This window comes from Solanum verrucosum, unplaced genomic scaffold (assembly GCF_900185275.1).
Source record: "Solanum verrucosum unplaced genomic scaffold, falcon-dt-bn FXZP01000253.1, whole genome shotgun sequence".
NCBI lineage: Eukaryota > Viridiplantae > Streptophyta > Magnoliopsida > Solanales > Solanaceae > Solanum > Solanum verrucosum.
Window position 1 is genome coordinate 19,911 of NW_026019984.1, and position 17,105 is coordinate 37,015.

A 17,105-nucleotide genomic window follows, 5' to 3' on the forward strand; every position below is an offset into this window, starting at 1 on the left:
TCTGTTTGCCTTTTCTGGTGTTGAACAAGTTGCTGTGCTGCATTATACCCTTATCGGAACTTTGAACTGACCAACAACTAAGGGCCTGCTTAACTACAGACGATTTCAATTGTGAAATATATTTGAATTAAATTAACCTTTTTGCCACTATGTATGCAGTTACCAAAATTGATGATAGTGGCATTTATAGTGATTGTTAATCTGTTAAATAGATGCAAAGGAACTGGACCGCGAACAAGAAAATTGATACATTGTCCTTGATAGGAGTAACAATAAAAACATGTTTGTAAGTTAATTTTTGGAACAACATTTCTTCAGTTTTGAAATATTGGGAGTGGTAACATCTATTTATGACTGGAAACAAAATACATCCATACATCTTTGTGTGTCGATTGCTTGCTAATTTTTATACATGTTTAACAACTTATTCAGATAGTAGTCACTACAACCTAAAACTACAAAATAAATAACATCAAAATATATCCTAATGGTCATATCTGCAAATTATGCATCCATGATATTGGTAATTTAGACATTTTTTTTGGATAAGTCCATATGGAAATTTTTAAAAAAGGGAACAGAACACTCTTCAAAAAAGGAAATTATTTACCAAGGGCTGCCCTTCACTTTCATATCTCCTGTTTTTAACTTCTAATGCAAGTTTATTGTTTGATACCATCAAATTATATGTATTCTGATGGTATCAAAGAGGAAGAAACAGTGCTTTAGAGAAAGTTACTCCTTCATACCATTAGAGTATATATATACTCTGATGGCGTCAAGCGGAACATGAAAAAGCAGTGGTTCAATGAATATAACAAGAGAGCAGTCGGGTAAATAGTTTGGGCCATGAGTCCAATCAGGATAAATATATTGGATTGAGTCCAATTTGAATAAATACTTGGCCTAATAGGTCCAACTTGTGTAGTTTTCCCATAAAAAAGTATAGTTTAATCCTTTCTTTTAACACTACAATTTCAAACCCATAGAGTCTAAAGGAAGTTGACATAACAATAGTTTCCACCACTATGGCAATCAGTGACATAGTTGGCAAGTAAAAGCTAAACTAAACATACTCCTATTTAACAGTCTATACGCCAGGGCAACAATTCACAAATTTCTTTTGCATCTATAAAATAAGAGTACAACAACTATGCCTTGGTCCCAAACAAGTTTGGATCCACCATCTCAATAGAGTAAAGATAATACGACCATCTGACTTCTTTCTTCTTCATTGGAGACATTTCTATGATTGAACATTTGAGCAGCATATGCTGACGACGTCTTACTATATTCAAAGTTCAAACTGTATCAAGGACGCCCTAATATGCTTGGTCGAACACACATTCGCCTCAAACGAATTGTTTCCTGAGCAGGAAGAAGTGAAATCTGGTTCGTTTAGTCCATCTCCAAAATGTTAACTCGTTAATATAACCAATACCTACCTCAGTGTCATCACCAGTGTATCGAATCACAAAGAGACATCTGCAGCCCCTTATATCATGCAATTTCTTTTGGATCTCTATAACTTGAGCTTCGAGATATTTTTCCTCGTCCTTTCCCTCCTAGTTGAGACAAAAATGAAAAGAACATAAAATAAGAAGTTATGCGCACTGTGACAAACTAATATATGCCAGGGCCTGAGGCAACGAGGAGAGAAAATACATTTGTACTTGTTTTATGATCTTATTTGTACTACCTATCTATCAACACCCCAACCAATCCTCTAAAGAGAATCCTTTGTTCTTGGCAATCATGAATTGGAAACAAAAAATTTCAACTTTTTATTTTCAATAACATTGTGAAAAGAATTTTGAATAAAGAAGTACCTGGAAGCACAAAATAATATCCCCAACCTGTACTTTGTTACATTCTGAATTCTCAAGAGCAACGGAACGCTCACGGACTGCCTTCCTTACATTTACCCATTCATCCTCCCCTAACCCAAAGCCCACAAATCTCACAAGAGCCTCCTGCAATACATTTACATTTTCTTAGAAGAAGTACAATTGTATTAGTTATGTTTACATAACGAATTTCATATGAGAAATATGATTAGGAACTACTTTAGCTCTTTGCTAAATATTTATTACGAATAGTTTGGCCTATCCCACAATGTCTTGTTGGGTTATATGGTGTTAGTTCTAAAATAAATATAATCGGCCAAGTTCAATGGCTTACAGGTTCTTCAGAGTTGAGAAACCGGTGAGTGATAAATGTATCAATGTCGTACCTGTAAAATCCAGAAGAAAACACTATTAATCATGTTGCCAGAAAGTACTAATCTTTTGACTTCATAACACCACGAGGAATATGCAGATTGAAGTGTCATACAATTTTGGGGAAAAAACAACCCTCCTTGACAGTTGTGATTTTTTTGTTTAAACTAAGCAAAGATGATTGAAGAAGCCTATAGTCATTGCTCTAAGGACCTCTCACCAGTTCCAAACATTCAGGAAGCACATAGGAGAAAGTAGTCACTTGCAGTACTTATTTCTTTCTACTAGTTATTTGTAGTTTCTCATTCTAGTAGTAGTTATTTCTTTGTATTAGTTTGTAGTTTCTCATTCCACTAACGTTAGGAAGTTATGTCCTAGTTTGGGTATTTATCTTGTAAGTACTGTATTTAAAACTCAGTTTATTGCAGGAAATCTAAGCAAAAAATTATCCCATTCTTGAGTACTTTAACTCAAGAGATTGCAGGTTCTCTCAACAAACCAACACCATAGGTCGAAAAAGAAAACCTCATTCCAGACTCCTAGTTCACTCTACATTAACTCTAATTTGTCTTGCAGTGTCCCATGACTAGATTCATTACACGAGACCATAACATATATCATGTCATGTCTAATCACCTCTACCCAATACTTCTTCGGTTTACTTTTACCTCTCCTCAAACCCACCATAGCTAACCTCACACACCTCCTCACTGGAGCATTTGTGCTCATTCTCTTCACATGTCCGAACCATCTCAGTCTCGCTTCCGTCATCTTGTCCACCATAGGGGCCACTCCAACCTTGTCCCAACTATCTTTGTTCCTAATCATATCTGTCCTAGTATGCACACATCTATCTCAACATCCTCATTTCCATTACTTTCACATCTTTTGTACATGCGAGTTCTTGACCGGCCAACATTCCACAACATTCGAACATAGATGGTCTAACAACCACTCTATAAACATACCTTTAAGTCTTGGTGGCACATTATTATCTGTTGGCTGATGGAGGATTTCCAAGAAGATATTCTTGTCATCAAAGATGTGATCCTCTAAGATGAGAAGATATTCTTCATATCAAGATATGATCCTCTAAGATCTTAGGATAATTGTGGTAATCTAGAATATCATATCTCTGATTCTTTCTCTTAATATAAAATATATGATTCTGTATAATCTCAGATTTCATGGGATTTAGGTGATTCTATTCCACAATCTTTTATGTATATATAAAGCCATGTACATGACATTGAAAGAAATGAATGAAATTATTCAATAATCTTATTCCACATGGTATTAGAGCTTCAGGCTTATTCCTGGCCAATTTTATTCATCCTATCTTGAAAAATCCCATTTTGCTATCTTTATCTGCCCAAACCATGTCTGAAAATGGTACTGCCGCAAATATTCCAGTCTCTAAAAATGTTTCTGCAACCGTAGAGAATAACTCTACAGTTTCAATTGGAGATTTGCAACATTTAGCTTCAACGGGTAGTTGGTCATTGGCCTTCACAGGTATTTCTTACTCTTTTATTACTAATGTCTCAGACAAACTTTCTCCAACGTGGGTGGTTGATTCTGGGGCAGCTGATCACATGACCAGTCTCTTTCATCTCTTCATATCATATTCCCCTTGTCCTAGCTATAAAAAAATAACTATAGCTGATGGTTCAGTTATTACTGTAGCTGGGCAAGGAGACATACCACTTGGAAAATCCTTGATACTTAAAGATGTCCTTCATATCCCAAAGTCATCTGCAAATCTCATTTCTATCCAGAAACTCACCAAAGATTCCAAATGCCAAGTAACTTCCTTCCCTTCATATTGCTTATTTCAAGAACAGAACACGAAGGAGATGATTGGGCGTGCTAGTGAGAAAGGTGGTCTTTATCGTTTGGATTTCCACAATGGTGAATATATATCTAAGAATTCCTTGTCTAGTTCATTCTTGTCTGAATCTATCGTGTCCAATAAAGAGAAAGTATGGCTTTATCATCGTCGGTTAAGTCACCCTTCCTTTTATGTAATCAAAAGAATGTTCCCATCTTTGTTCAAAGATTTGATTGTTGAGTCTTTTCATTGTGATGATTGTGAAATTGCAAAACACAAACGTACTTCCTTTCCAATTAGTCACAAAAGATGTCAAACTCCATTCTCTCTTATTCATAGTGATATTTGGGGACCCTCTCCCATTCATAATATTTCTGGTGCTAGATGGTTTGTGTCATTCATTGATGATTGTACAAGAGTTACGTGGATCTATTTGCTAAAGCAAAAATCAGATGTCAGTCAAATTCTTCCTACTTTTTTTAATATAATCAAAACCCAATATGATGTGCCAATTAAAAGATTTCGATCCGATAATGCCAAGGACTACTTCAATCAAAACCTCTCTGTTTTCTTCCAAAAAGAGGGAATTATTCATGAATCTTCATGTGTCAATACTCCTCAACAAAATGGGATAGCAGAGAGAAGAAATGGTCTGTTACTTGACATTACCAGATCATTATTGTTTCACAAAAAGGTGCCAAAACAGTATTGGGGGGAAGCTGTCCTAACTGCTACACATCTTAGTAACAGAATGCCATCAAGAATTCTGAACTTTCAAAGTCCGCTTGATACTCTTAGGAATTTCTTTCCAAATTTTGAAATTTCCAATAAATTGGTTCCTAGAATCTTCGGAAGTGTTGCCTATGTTCATATTCATTCTCAAAATAGAGGCAAATTAGACCCACGTGCTCTTAAGTGTGTTTTCATAGGATATTCTCCTACTCAAAAAGGTTACAAGTGTTATCAACCATCATCAAAGAAATTCTTTGTTTCTGCAGATGTCACATTTGATGAGAGTGAATACTTTTTTAATCATTCTTACAATCAGGGGGAGTCACTGAAGGGAGAGGAACCTCTAGACTTGTCACTATTTGATTTGTCCATTTCTAGTCATGCCAAATCCTTGCCTGAGTCACCATTTCTATAGTCACCTGGGTCTCTAAATCCAAATGAACCCATTGAGTCTCCTAATCCAAATATAGATAATGGAATTCTAGAAAATAATCTACCATTGCAGGTATATTCCAGAAGAAAGAGACTAACTGATCAAACTACTCGGTTGCAATAATCTCCTCAGGTTACTGCTCCTGATACTACCCATCCTGAACCTATTGAACCGTCAGAAACACCAAACCAAACTGACCATGAAGAAGAATTTAACCAACCTAATGTCCTTGACCTTCCCATTGCACTCAGAAAAGGAACCAGAACTTGCACACAACACCCTTTGAGCCTCTCCGTGACATATCAAAATCTATCCCCAAGTCATAAAGCTTTTCTCTGTAACCTCCACACAATTCCTATCCCCAGAAATTTGTCTGAAGCATTAGGAAATAAAGAATGGGAGAAAGCCATGAAGGTAGAAATAGAAGCGTTGGAGAAAAACAAAACTTGGGATATTGTGGAATTACCAAAAGGAAAAAGGTTGGTCGGGTGCAGATGGGTGTTTACTGTGAAATATAATTCAGATGGGTCCATAGAAAGATATAAAGCACGTTTGGTAGCAAAGGGTTATACACAGACCTATGGAATTGATTATTTGGAGACTTTTGCCCCAGTGGCAAAAATGTACAGTGAGAATTTTATTATCATTGGCTGCAGTTTTTAATTGGAACCTACAACAATTTGATGTAAAAAATGCCTTTTTACATGGAGACTTAGATGAGGAGATCTATATGGAGGTGCCACCTGCTTTTGAAAGCAAGAAGGGAATGGCGTGTAGACTGAAGAAGGCACTCTATGGATTAAAGCAATCACCTTGTGCATGGTTTGGAAGATTTACAAAGGTTATGATCAAGCTAGGGTATCGACAAAGTCAAGGAGACCACACCTTGTTCATACGACACTCAAAAACAGGAAAAGTGACAGCATTGTTGGTTTATGTGGATGACATCATAGTAACAGGTGATGATTCAGAGGAGATACAAAATTTGAAGAACTGTTTACTTAAGGAATTTGACATCAAAGAGCTTGGGAAATTAAAGTATTTTTTGGGAATCAAGTGGCACACTCAAAACAAGGAATCTTTATTTCCCAACAAAAATATGTGCTTGATTTGCCGAAAGAAACAGGAAAATTAGGGTGTAAACCAGTGGCTACACCAATTGAATACAATCATAGATTGTGCAATGCTCCAGAAGATTCAGTGGTAGATAAATGCTTGTATCAAATGCTTGTAGGGAAATTGATTTACTTGTCCCATACAAGGCCGGACATTGCGTTTGCTGTAAGTGTTGTTAGCCAATTTATGCATGATCCTAGAGAAATGCATCTTCAAGCTGTCAACCAGATTCTACAATATCTTAAAGGAAGTCTAGGAAAAGGAATATTATTCAAAAGAGGAGGAGACATGGTTTTAGAGGCTTATACAGATGCAGACTATGCTGGTTCATTAGTGGATCGAAGGTCAAGTTTTGGATATTGCACTTTCTTAGGAGGAAATCTGGTGACTTGGAGGAGTAAAAAACAAAATGTAGTAGCTAGATCAAGTGCAGAATCTGAGTTTAGATCCATGGCGATGGGAGTTTGTGAGTTGTTATGGCTAAAGATAATCCTTGATTTGAAGATAAGATGGGAAGGACCTATGAGGCTATATTGTGACAATAAATCAGCAATAAGTATAGCTCATAATCTTGTACAACATGATCGCACTAAGCATATTGAGGTAGACAGACATTTCATTAAGGAGAAATTAGTTAACGGACTCATTTGTACGCCATTTGTATCTACAAAAGATCAGGTGGCTGATGTTTTAACTAAAGGATTGCCAAACAATATGTTTCAAGATCTAATAAGCAAGCTAGGAATGGAAGATATCCATTCACCCACTTGAGGGGGAGTGTTGGCTGATGGAGGATTTCCAAGAAGATATTCTTGTCATCAAAGATGTGATCCTCTAAGATGAGAAGATATTCTTCATATCAAGATATGATCCTCTAAGATCTTAGGATAATTGTGGTAATCTAGAATATCATATCTCTGATTCTTTCTCTTAATGTAAAATATATGATTCTGTATAATCTCAGATTTCATGGGATTTAGGTGATTCTATTCCACAATCTTTTATGTAAATATAAAGCCATGTACATGACATAGAAAGAAATGAATGAAATTATTCAATAATCTTATTCCACATTATCACCCAAGATACTGGATACGGATCTCTCCAATTTCTTGGATTATTGACTCGAGATACTTGAAACTTCCTCTCTTAGGGGCGACTAGAGTATCAATCCTCAGCTCCACATCTGCCTCATGAATTACATCACTAAACTTACACTTCAAATACTTTGTCTTAGTCCTTCTCAACATGAACCCTTTAGACTTATTGAAAATATTTGGACAATGTTACTTATTGAACCAATTGAACACTTGAACTCACTAACCACACAGAAGAAGTCGAGAGTTTTTCTGGTTCTCCATTTTTACACGGATGGGGTCTAATATTGCTCAAATTTCAAAACAAGACATTCTCCAACCAGCAGTCATTGACCATCCATCAAAATGGAAAAGACCGAAAGAGAAAACAGATAAAACTTTCTGAAAAGAAAGATAGAAAAATACGATAATGTTGATGACACAGATGTCATATTCAAGCAACTAACGTCATTTTATGGAACCTCTTCAGCTATGGGCTTCACAAACAAATAGAAGCACTGACATAAGTTTAAATGCATCAAAAGTAGTGGTCCAAAGACAGGAAAATATAAACAAGATCACAAGAATATGCATCTCAAAGTTAACACCAATACAGCTGACAACGTATCTAACACAAAATGCTGATAAATCTGATTTATGCATCTAGAAGAAAATGCTGAAATTTGTAGTGTAGCCAGTAAATAATTTTAGTCTGTTAAAAAAAATTGACTGAAAGACCAAAACCTTCTTGCTTGCTAATGAAATATTACCATGCCCCATCTTTTGAAGACCTAGCCTCAAATTCCAAGTCTGACAGCGCTGGATCTTTCTGGCCTGTGAAAAGTTTGTCAGGACTATATTTGTACATTTCTGATACCAAAAAGAAATGCAACTCTTAACTTTAGAGGAAGGAGAAGCAACTATTCAGCATGAAGATAGTTGCAACTATCTACTGTAGAAAATAGAATTAAGAAAAAGAAAGGGCTAGGCGATTCCATATCTCAACGATTACTTACTTTCTCCATGAAGTACCAGATAACCTCAACATGATTTCTCTATCTCTGCATCTCATTCTATGTCAGTTGGATGTAACTTTAAGTGGATATTAAGCTTTCAGTTGGCCCAACAACAGTCATATGAAAAATTTCTCTGTAAACTTAAATTATTGGAGTCGTCCTATGTGTTTCGGATATTATTTTCAAATTTAGAGAAGATATGAACTTGGAGATAAATGCCTTGAGGATAATGTATCGTTGAGAATTTAATGATAGGCAAATCAGTGGACTAGTAGTCCACCAATAGACACTCTCGGGGGACATAACATTGCTGAATGCAGTTTGCACAACATTAAGTAGTAATGAATAGTTTAATTCAATAAACAGTGCAGGATAACTGCATGATGTCAAACAAATGCATTGCTGTGACGGACATAGTAATGAATAGTTTAATTCAATAAATAGATGATTGGGCGGAGTTTGTAGAGAATCGTGTCCTTTTGTAGATTTTTCACCTTGTGGTATACCACTTGTATACTGCCAGTTTGGCCATGTTTATGAATGAATTACGCTTACTTGAACAAAAATAAATTTCTCCAGAGAAAGCAGCTGTTGTAGTCAGTTCAGCAGCCAAACTTCTCGAATTTAAACATTAGTACTTTTTTAACTTTCACTGTTAATGGGCCAGTAATGAAGTAACAGAATAATGCTGTAATCAGCCACATCAGTCTCATATAACCATTCAGATGTTAAGAACATAGAGAAGATATGTTGCAAAAGACCTTTTGGAATATGAGAGCTTTCATTTGCTTTATTCAAAGTGCATCCTTCTGTATAATCAGGCAGTTTTTGGTTGGCCTCAGCTGAATTATCCTTTGACGGATAGCATACCAACCTATTCTGGAACCAAGCTTGGACCTACTCAAGTACAATAGTTCATGTCATGTGAAACTTCAAGCTAGAAGATCAGGTCCTAGAGGAAGGTTGTTGAAGCACTGACCTCAGTCCACTTAGCAATTGGTTTCCCAGCACGTCCTTTAGAGCGCCTAGAAACACAAGACAATGAATTAAAGATCATGCATGTACAGATCGGTTTGGTTTATATTAAAAAGAATTGGTACTTTGTCCAAAGTACAAACTCACGTGAACGTCTTTGCCAATTTCTTGCAGACTTCCGAGTCACAAACTTGTTCTCTTGATTCAATTAGTAAGTTCTCCATTTTCTCAACCTGCTTGAATGAAAGAGTTGTGAAGGCGATGAAAAATTGCAAGTCACAAGAAAATAACTGAAACTAGAGTTGACAATTCCAATACATTTGTTTGTGGATCGACTTCATTATGTAATGCGAACTTCAACTAAAATGTAGCAAATTGGGAATGTGCAAAAAACTCAAACAGATCTTTCCTCAAAGAGAAAATTCTAGCCAGTCTCACAGATCAACAAAATAAGATACAAACGAAATAACTATTTTGTAAGAGCCAGAGCTTCTGAATCTGAGAATGATCCCAGTATAGTTCAAGAAGCTCTTTTCTACCTTTCTTCATCATTTTGATGTAGAGCATTTTTCTCTTTTCTTTTTGGAATTCCACCACCCTTGCAATATCATGAATCAAGATACTAACACTCAGTGTCCAGCAAGCAGGGTTTGCCAGACAATTGCACAAAGACCACCCAAACCAAGACAACTATGAGCTAATGCATGAGTTCCCAAAAGAAGCAACTCGAGAATTATTCAATGCTAGAAAGGATGAATTACTCCTACATCCGCATACTCAGAGAAGCAAGCAGGTGTGATCACCACAGCTCAATCATGGCGAGGGAAAAACGATAGGGCTGGCAGTGGTGATGGAATGCACTATCAATGAAACATGACAAAGATCTTTTAAAATAAAACACTAAGACTACCATTTCTACAAAATTATGCAGAAAAGATATAATTTCATAGGATATAGCTTCAATAGTATGTTAACAGCCAGTATTACTATGTCATTCAAATACTCGGACTGGGATAAGAGGAACTGGGCTCCATTCAAAGCAAGAACCTTATTCACTAGTCACTCTAGCTCTGATATATAGAATGCAAACTAAACCAAACCCACTAGTTTGACCAATTCCAAGAGTTGAGACATGCTAACCTTTTGCAATAACTGTCGTCCAATTGTTTTCAACTTTTCATCCTTTCTGCATTGTTGCAGACCCTTTGTAACAGCTTGAACTTTTATATTACGTGGTTTATATGATTTAAGATGATTCAGAACATATAGTGGTTCTAAGTTTAAGTCTAACGGTCACATATCAACAAGATATATCTCCATCCTTGGGTAAGGAAAAAATAAAGAGAATCAATAACATGTGTAAGGTGTGTTTCACGAACTTGAGCAAAATAAAATGAATAATGAAATAATAAATTTCCTCTCTAACAATTTACGCTTTTATGTGATGCGATTCACAAAATTGAACAATATTTAACCCAATGAGCTCATCAGGCTTTTGCCCATTGAGGAAAAAACCCCCCTCTACTGCCTCCCATGTGAGTTTCGGCCATGTCTCAGATCCACTGTGGACAATGAAAGAGCACAACGACAACAAATTCCAACTCTGTAACTATAATCCAGCTAAGGGTATTGGGGAAAAAGAGAAAACCAATCTCAACAAGCTCAAATTTAAGCTCTTGGTAGGAAGGGTTCGTAATGACAATTCCAAGATAAATCAATCAATTACACCTAAATTGGAAACAAATCAGTCACCAATATAAATTCTCTGCATCCACAGAACATTCATCATAGTTTGACTATTATTATACTGAACCTTAACCTACTGCAACCCCAACCATTCTTTCCACACAGGCAGAGTGACAATGCATATCTCATATTTACAACATATACATAGATCATATTAATGCAATTTTTGAATACCCCAAATTCCGAAATTTGAAAATAATCTTAGTTTTCACATGCCTAAACAATCTCAGTCTTGCTTCCCTTATCTTGTCTACCACGGAAGTCACTCCCACCTTGCCTCGTATAACTTGAATCCTTATCATATTTCTCCTAATATGTCCACACATCCATTTGAGCATCCTCATCTCTACTACATTCATCTTCTATGCGTGGGCCTTTTTGACTCACCAGCACTCTAACTCATACAACAATGTTGATCTAATCACCATTCTGTAGAACTTACTTTTAACCCTTGGAAACACGTTCTTATCGCACAGTAACTCGGAGGCAAGCCTCCATTTCACCCACCCCGCTCCAATACGATGTGCGACATCATCTTCAATCTCTCCATCTCCTTGGATTATGGACGCAAGATACTTGAAATTTTCTCTCTTGGGTATGACTTGTGCATCAATCTTCATTCCCACCTACGCCTCACGTGTTACATCACTGAACTTGCACTTTAGGTACTCTGTTTTAGTCCTACTTAACTTAAAATCTTTAGACTCTAGGGACTATCTCCAAACTTATAACCTATCATTAACTCCACGACGCGTCTCGTCAATCAATGCAATATATGAATATTTGATTTGAATATAATTTTGAACGAACCGAATCATCACATTTTATTGATTCAACTATTTTTGATAAGCACAAAAGGCTTGGACCAGCTATTTGGCACTCTAGGATATTAAGTTTGTTATACAGTGCAACCAGTTTCTTTTGTTCAAGATTAAGCTAATCAAGTTGAGTTAATAATAGATAATTCATCTCAACCCAATTGAATAATAGACTGACTGATCATCAAACGTTCATCAACTCGGCTTGTATTGACCTGTTCAACTCAGACTCAACTTGCTCACTTGACCCGTTGAATCAAAGATAGCCTTCTTGTGTATGCTATAGTTATTATCTCTCATGAATATAACTATTTGAGCGTCAAAGTAGATCCTCTTTTGTTAAATAAATAAATCCTCTCTATAACAACTTAAGCTTTTATGTAATGTGATGCAATGGAAAAATTCAACAATATTTGACCCAATGAGCTCGTCAAGCTTTCGACCTAGCAGAAAAAAATAACACTACTGCCTACCATATAAGTCTGGTCCATGTGGACAATGAAAGGGCACACTGACAACAGAATTCACTCTGTAACTAGATGCAATGCAGCTAAGGGTATTTGGGGTGGGGGGGGGGGGACCGATTATAATAAGCACAAATTTAAGCTCTTGGTAGGAAGGGTTCATAATGCATATTTCAAAATCAATCAATAAACTACACCTCAATTCCAAACAAGTAGGAGTCACCTATATAAATACTATGTATCCCTTCACAGATCATTCATCATAGTTTGACTATTTTCACACTGAACCTTAACCTACTGCAGACCCAACTATTCTTTGCACACAGCCAGAGTGATAATGCATATCTCATTTTATTACAAATACATGTATCATGTTGATGCAATTTCCAACAACCCCTAAGGCCAAAACTTGTAAACATTAGAAACAAATCTTTTAAAAAAGAACAATTAATAAATACATCAACTTAATGCACATTCCACATACAAATATCCTAAGTTGCTCGGACTCTTCACTTTCACCTTTCGGTGCCGCACCCGTGTCGACACGACGTGGGTGTGGGATCCGTACTCGATCTGGTCAATCAGTTTTGGGTACTTTGACCAAATTCGAGGAAGAAATTCTAGACAGATTCAATGATTTCTTTAATAATAACAAAAACTAAGGTGAAATTGAAGAAATGAGATACCTTGTATATATAAATTTCTATTGTCACTCCCTTTCCTTTTATCTCCTTCTAGGGTTCTACTCTTGATCAATATTTTCTCCTCAAGTTTTCCACATAATATCTCATTATTTAGGTTTTATAACTCTATTTATAGATATTTGAATTATTTGAAGTCGAATGCCCACACCCGTATCCATATATGGATCCGTATCCCCGAATCTCAAAATTTAAATCATAGAGGATCCGACCTCTAGATTCGCACCCATATTAGACACCCGCACCAAAGTCCAAGCAACTTAGCAAATATCCTCCATCTTAAAGCAAATTTCAAAGACACCAAAAGGTCAAAACTTAAAAACAATATTTAAATAGAAATCAAATAGGTAAGAAATATATCAACTTAATTCACATTCCACATACAAATATCTACCATCTTAAAGCAAATTCCAAAGACCTCAAAGGGACAAAACTTACAACAACCCCATACCCAGTGTAATCCACAAAGTCGGGTATAGGAAGGGTAGAGTGTACGCATACCGCTACCTCAGAGGTAGAGAAGTTGTTTTCAACAAACCATCGGGTCAAGAAAAAACAGTCCTAAACAGTCTAGTAACAGAAGTACAAGAAACCACAACTAATAATAAAAAACCAGCAAATAGTAACAAAACAGAAAATACAACAAAACAATACGATAATCAAGGTACAAGGAATCAACATATAGTAACAAAAATCAAAGGACAAGAAACTACACGAGCAATATTACAACTACTAATATGGAGAGACAACAAGGCAACATATTTCTACCTACTAACCTTCTATCCTAATCTGTATCCTTCACACCCTCCCTTCCTATCTAAAGGCCAAAACTTGAAAACAATTAAAAAAATAAATAGAGATCAAATATATCAACTTAATTCACATTCCACATACAAATATACACACCATCTTAATCCAATTTTTCAACAACCCTTCAAAGACCAAACTTTGAAAACATGATTTCATTATACAAAATTGAAAACCAATAAAAGAAATTGAAGGTACCTCAGCTTGTGTGAAGCCAGTAATAGACTGTATTTGTCGTTTTCTGGGACGAAGATCCATTTTAACAGTAAATTCGAACGAAACCCAGAATTCTTTAGCTGAAAAAATTCTCCAGAAAATGAGTGTAAAGAGAAAAATTATAGGATCAAATGCTCATTGGAAAAGCTCTTTGTATGAGTTTTGTTGGGCGCCCTTTTCAAAAGAAAGTAAAAACTAACGGGTCGGGTATTTAGTTTTGGGTCTAGTTAAATGGGTGGGCTTCTTTATGGGTAATTTACATTGTATAACCGACCACCAAATAATAGACAGTATATATATATACTAGATATGAAAGGGCCCGTTAACGGGCCCAATATTACAAATTTAAGAGGTATTTAATTAATTTTTTGAAAAGAAAAATTATCATTAATATTTTCTAATAAAAACGAGAGTAAATGATAATAAAATCACACTTTATATTAATAACAATAATAATAATAATTTATATATATATATATAAACATATATTTTTATCAAATCATAACTTGTAACTTATTTAAATTGTCTTAATTAACAATACAATATAATATGCACCAATGGTTATTTTAACATAATGTCAAACATAATTAAACAGTTAATTATATATATATATATAAACATATATTTTTATCAAATCATAACTTGTAACTTATTTAAATTGTCTTAATTAACAATACAATATAATATGCACCAATGGTTATTTTAACATAATGTCAAACATAATTAAACAGTTAATTTGATGATATTCTTTTCACATTTAGAGTAGTATAAACATGAAAAATAAAATAAAATTATATCTTATTTTAAGATAATAAAATTATTTTTAATTATTTATTTTTAATAGATATGAAAAATAAATTAACACAAAGAAATAGATAATCTTTTTATTTCACTTTATTTGAAAATCAACATCTGATTATGAAAATTACAAATATAACTTAAAGTTGTATTTGAAATTTGAAAAACATTCAAAACCTTGTTAATACTTTAAGGGGCCGTTTGGTTACCGTATAAGATGCATTTTTTTCTCATATATAAAAAGTTGTATATGTTTTACTATATTTGGTAGAAATTTTGTATTAGGTAGAAAAAGCCAACATGACTTACCATGTTTGGTTGATACGTTTCTCAATATTGTATAAAAGTTATTCTTGTATTAATTCTTTACGGTGTATGGTTACATTTTTTGTAATCCTACATAATTGATACCTACATAACTTATGAGGGAATCTATGTATAAATTATACATGATAAAAGATGGAATAAGTTATGAGGGTATTAGTTATACATGTATTAAAAAAACTACACATTTATCCCTATTACCTTTTTATATTGAAAACTCTAGAAAAAACTTTACATAACTATTCTATTTTCCTATTAGGTAGAAAAGCCAACATGACTTACCATGTTTGGTTGATACGTTTCTCAATATTGTATAAAAGTTATTCTTGTATTAATTCTATACGGTGTATGGTTACATTTTTTGTAATCCTACATAATTGATACCTACATAACTTATGAGGGAATCTATGTATAAATTATGCATGATAAAAGATGGAATAAGTTATGAGGGTATTAGTTAAACATGTATTAAAAAAACTACACATTTATCCCTATTACCTTTTTATATTGAAAACTCTAGAAAAAACTTTACATAACTATTCTATTTTCCTAGCTATTTTTGTTTCTTATTTCTTTTGTATACGAACAATTTTTTATTTGTTTTCATTTGAAATCAAAATATAAATATTTTATTAATATGATGAATCGGAATGTATAATTTTGACAACGCATATGCTAATCATATATTATCACCATATATTACTAAATATATTCCACATATTTAATTATTATGTATTGTTTTTTTATTTGGAATATAAATTTATATATAACTCATATATTTGGTATACTAAAAATGTACAAACAATACATGCAGCATCTTGATAGAAATTTACATTATATAAAATAGGATTTTATAATGTACTTGAAATATATTTATGGTATTTTATTTTTATAAGCTTTAAACATTAAAAAAAAAATAGAGAGAGAAAAAATAAATAGAATTCCCACTTAAGTATAGAGAAAATTTCTTTCTATTTTTATTTTTTTTGGAAATTATACTATTTGCTTGCTTATTTATTTGTAAATAATATATTCAATAATTAATAATTTATGTATTGTAATCTCTACATAACTAAGTAATACCTACATAACTAATATTTGCATAATTAACACCAACATAATTAATACCACATAACTAAATCCTACATAACTAAACCATGCATTACTAAAAACTGCGTAAGTCTAACCAATAACCAAACAGCCCCTAACTATATTATCCTTTTTAAAATTTATCACAAATTCTTTATTCTTATAAAAATGGCCCCATTTGAATTATATTTCATATTAGTTTATTTATTTTTTTAAAAAAACACATTCAAATAATCAAATATAATTTGCAAAATCAATAGCTTGACACAAGTTCAACTTCAAAAATTTTAAATAAAGTGATATTTTTTTGTTATAGTATGTGGTAGTTCTTATATGAGATCTAATCTATGACATTATACAACTATCTATTTTGAGATATTACTTTTTTTTATTGCAATTTGGTTGTACGTCTCAGGTATATTAGTCAAGTAATTTTTAGAAACTGAGGAATATAAACCATATTTAGAAAAACATAATATATAAATATATCTTTTAACTTGACTTTGTCTGACATCTATGACATTCAACTTAGGGAGTGCACAAGTAAGCACTTAAAATTTTATAAAGTTGAAGAAGTAGACACACGCGTCCTACGGGGAATAACACACGTGGGAGCCACATAAAATATCGCATAGGACGTGAATTATATTGTCACATAGGACGTCAAGTAGGACACAAGTGTCAACTTGTTCAATTCTATACAAGTTTATGTGTCTACTTATGGATATCTAAAATTGAAGGACA

General features: G+C 33.9%; 1 protein-coding gene across 1 annotated transcript; it reads right to left on the minus strand.

Annotated features, from left to right (window-relative positions):
• Nucleotides 1-1,052: 1,052 nt before the first annotated feature.
• Nucleotides 1,053-14,279, minus strand: LOC125818255 (protein SAWADEE HOMEODOMAIN HOMOLOG 1-like). The gene is made up of 9 exons (XM_049497802.1): nucleotides 14,133-14,279; nucleotides 9,546-9,631; nucleotides 9,403-9,448; nucleotides 9,185-9,320; nucleotides 8,178-8,241; nucleotides 2,182-2,233; nucleotides 1,830-1,973; nucleotides 1,446-1,565; nucleotides 1,053-1,368 (listed from the first exon to the last, which is right to left on the minus strand). The coding sequence occupies exons 1-9, from the start codon at nucleotides 14,190-14,192 to the stop codon at nucleotides 1,312-1,314; spliced, it is 765 nt and encodes a 254-aa protein (XP_049353759.1). The 5' UTR covers nucleotides 14,193-14,279; the 3' UTR covers nucleotides 1,053-1,311.
• Between the last annotated feature and the right edge of the window lie 2,826 nt (nucleotides 14,280-17,105).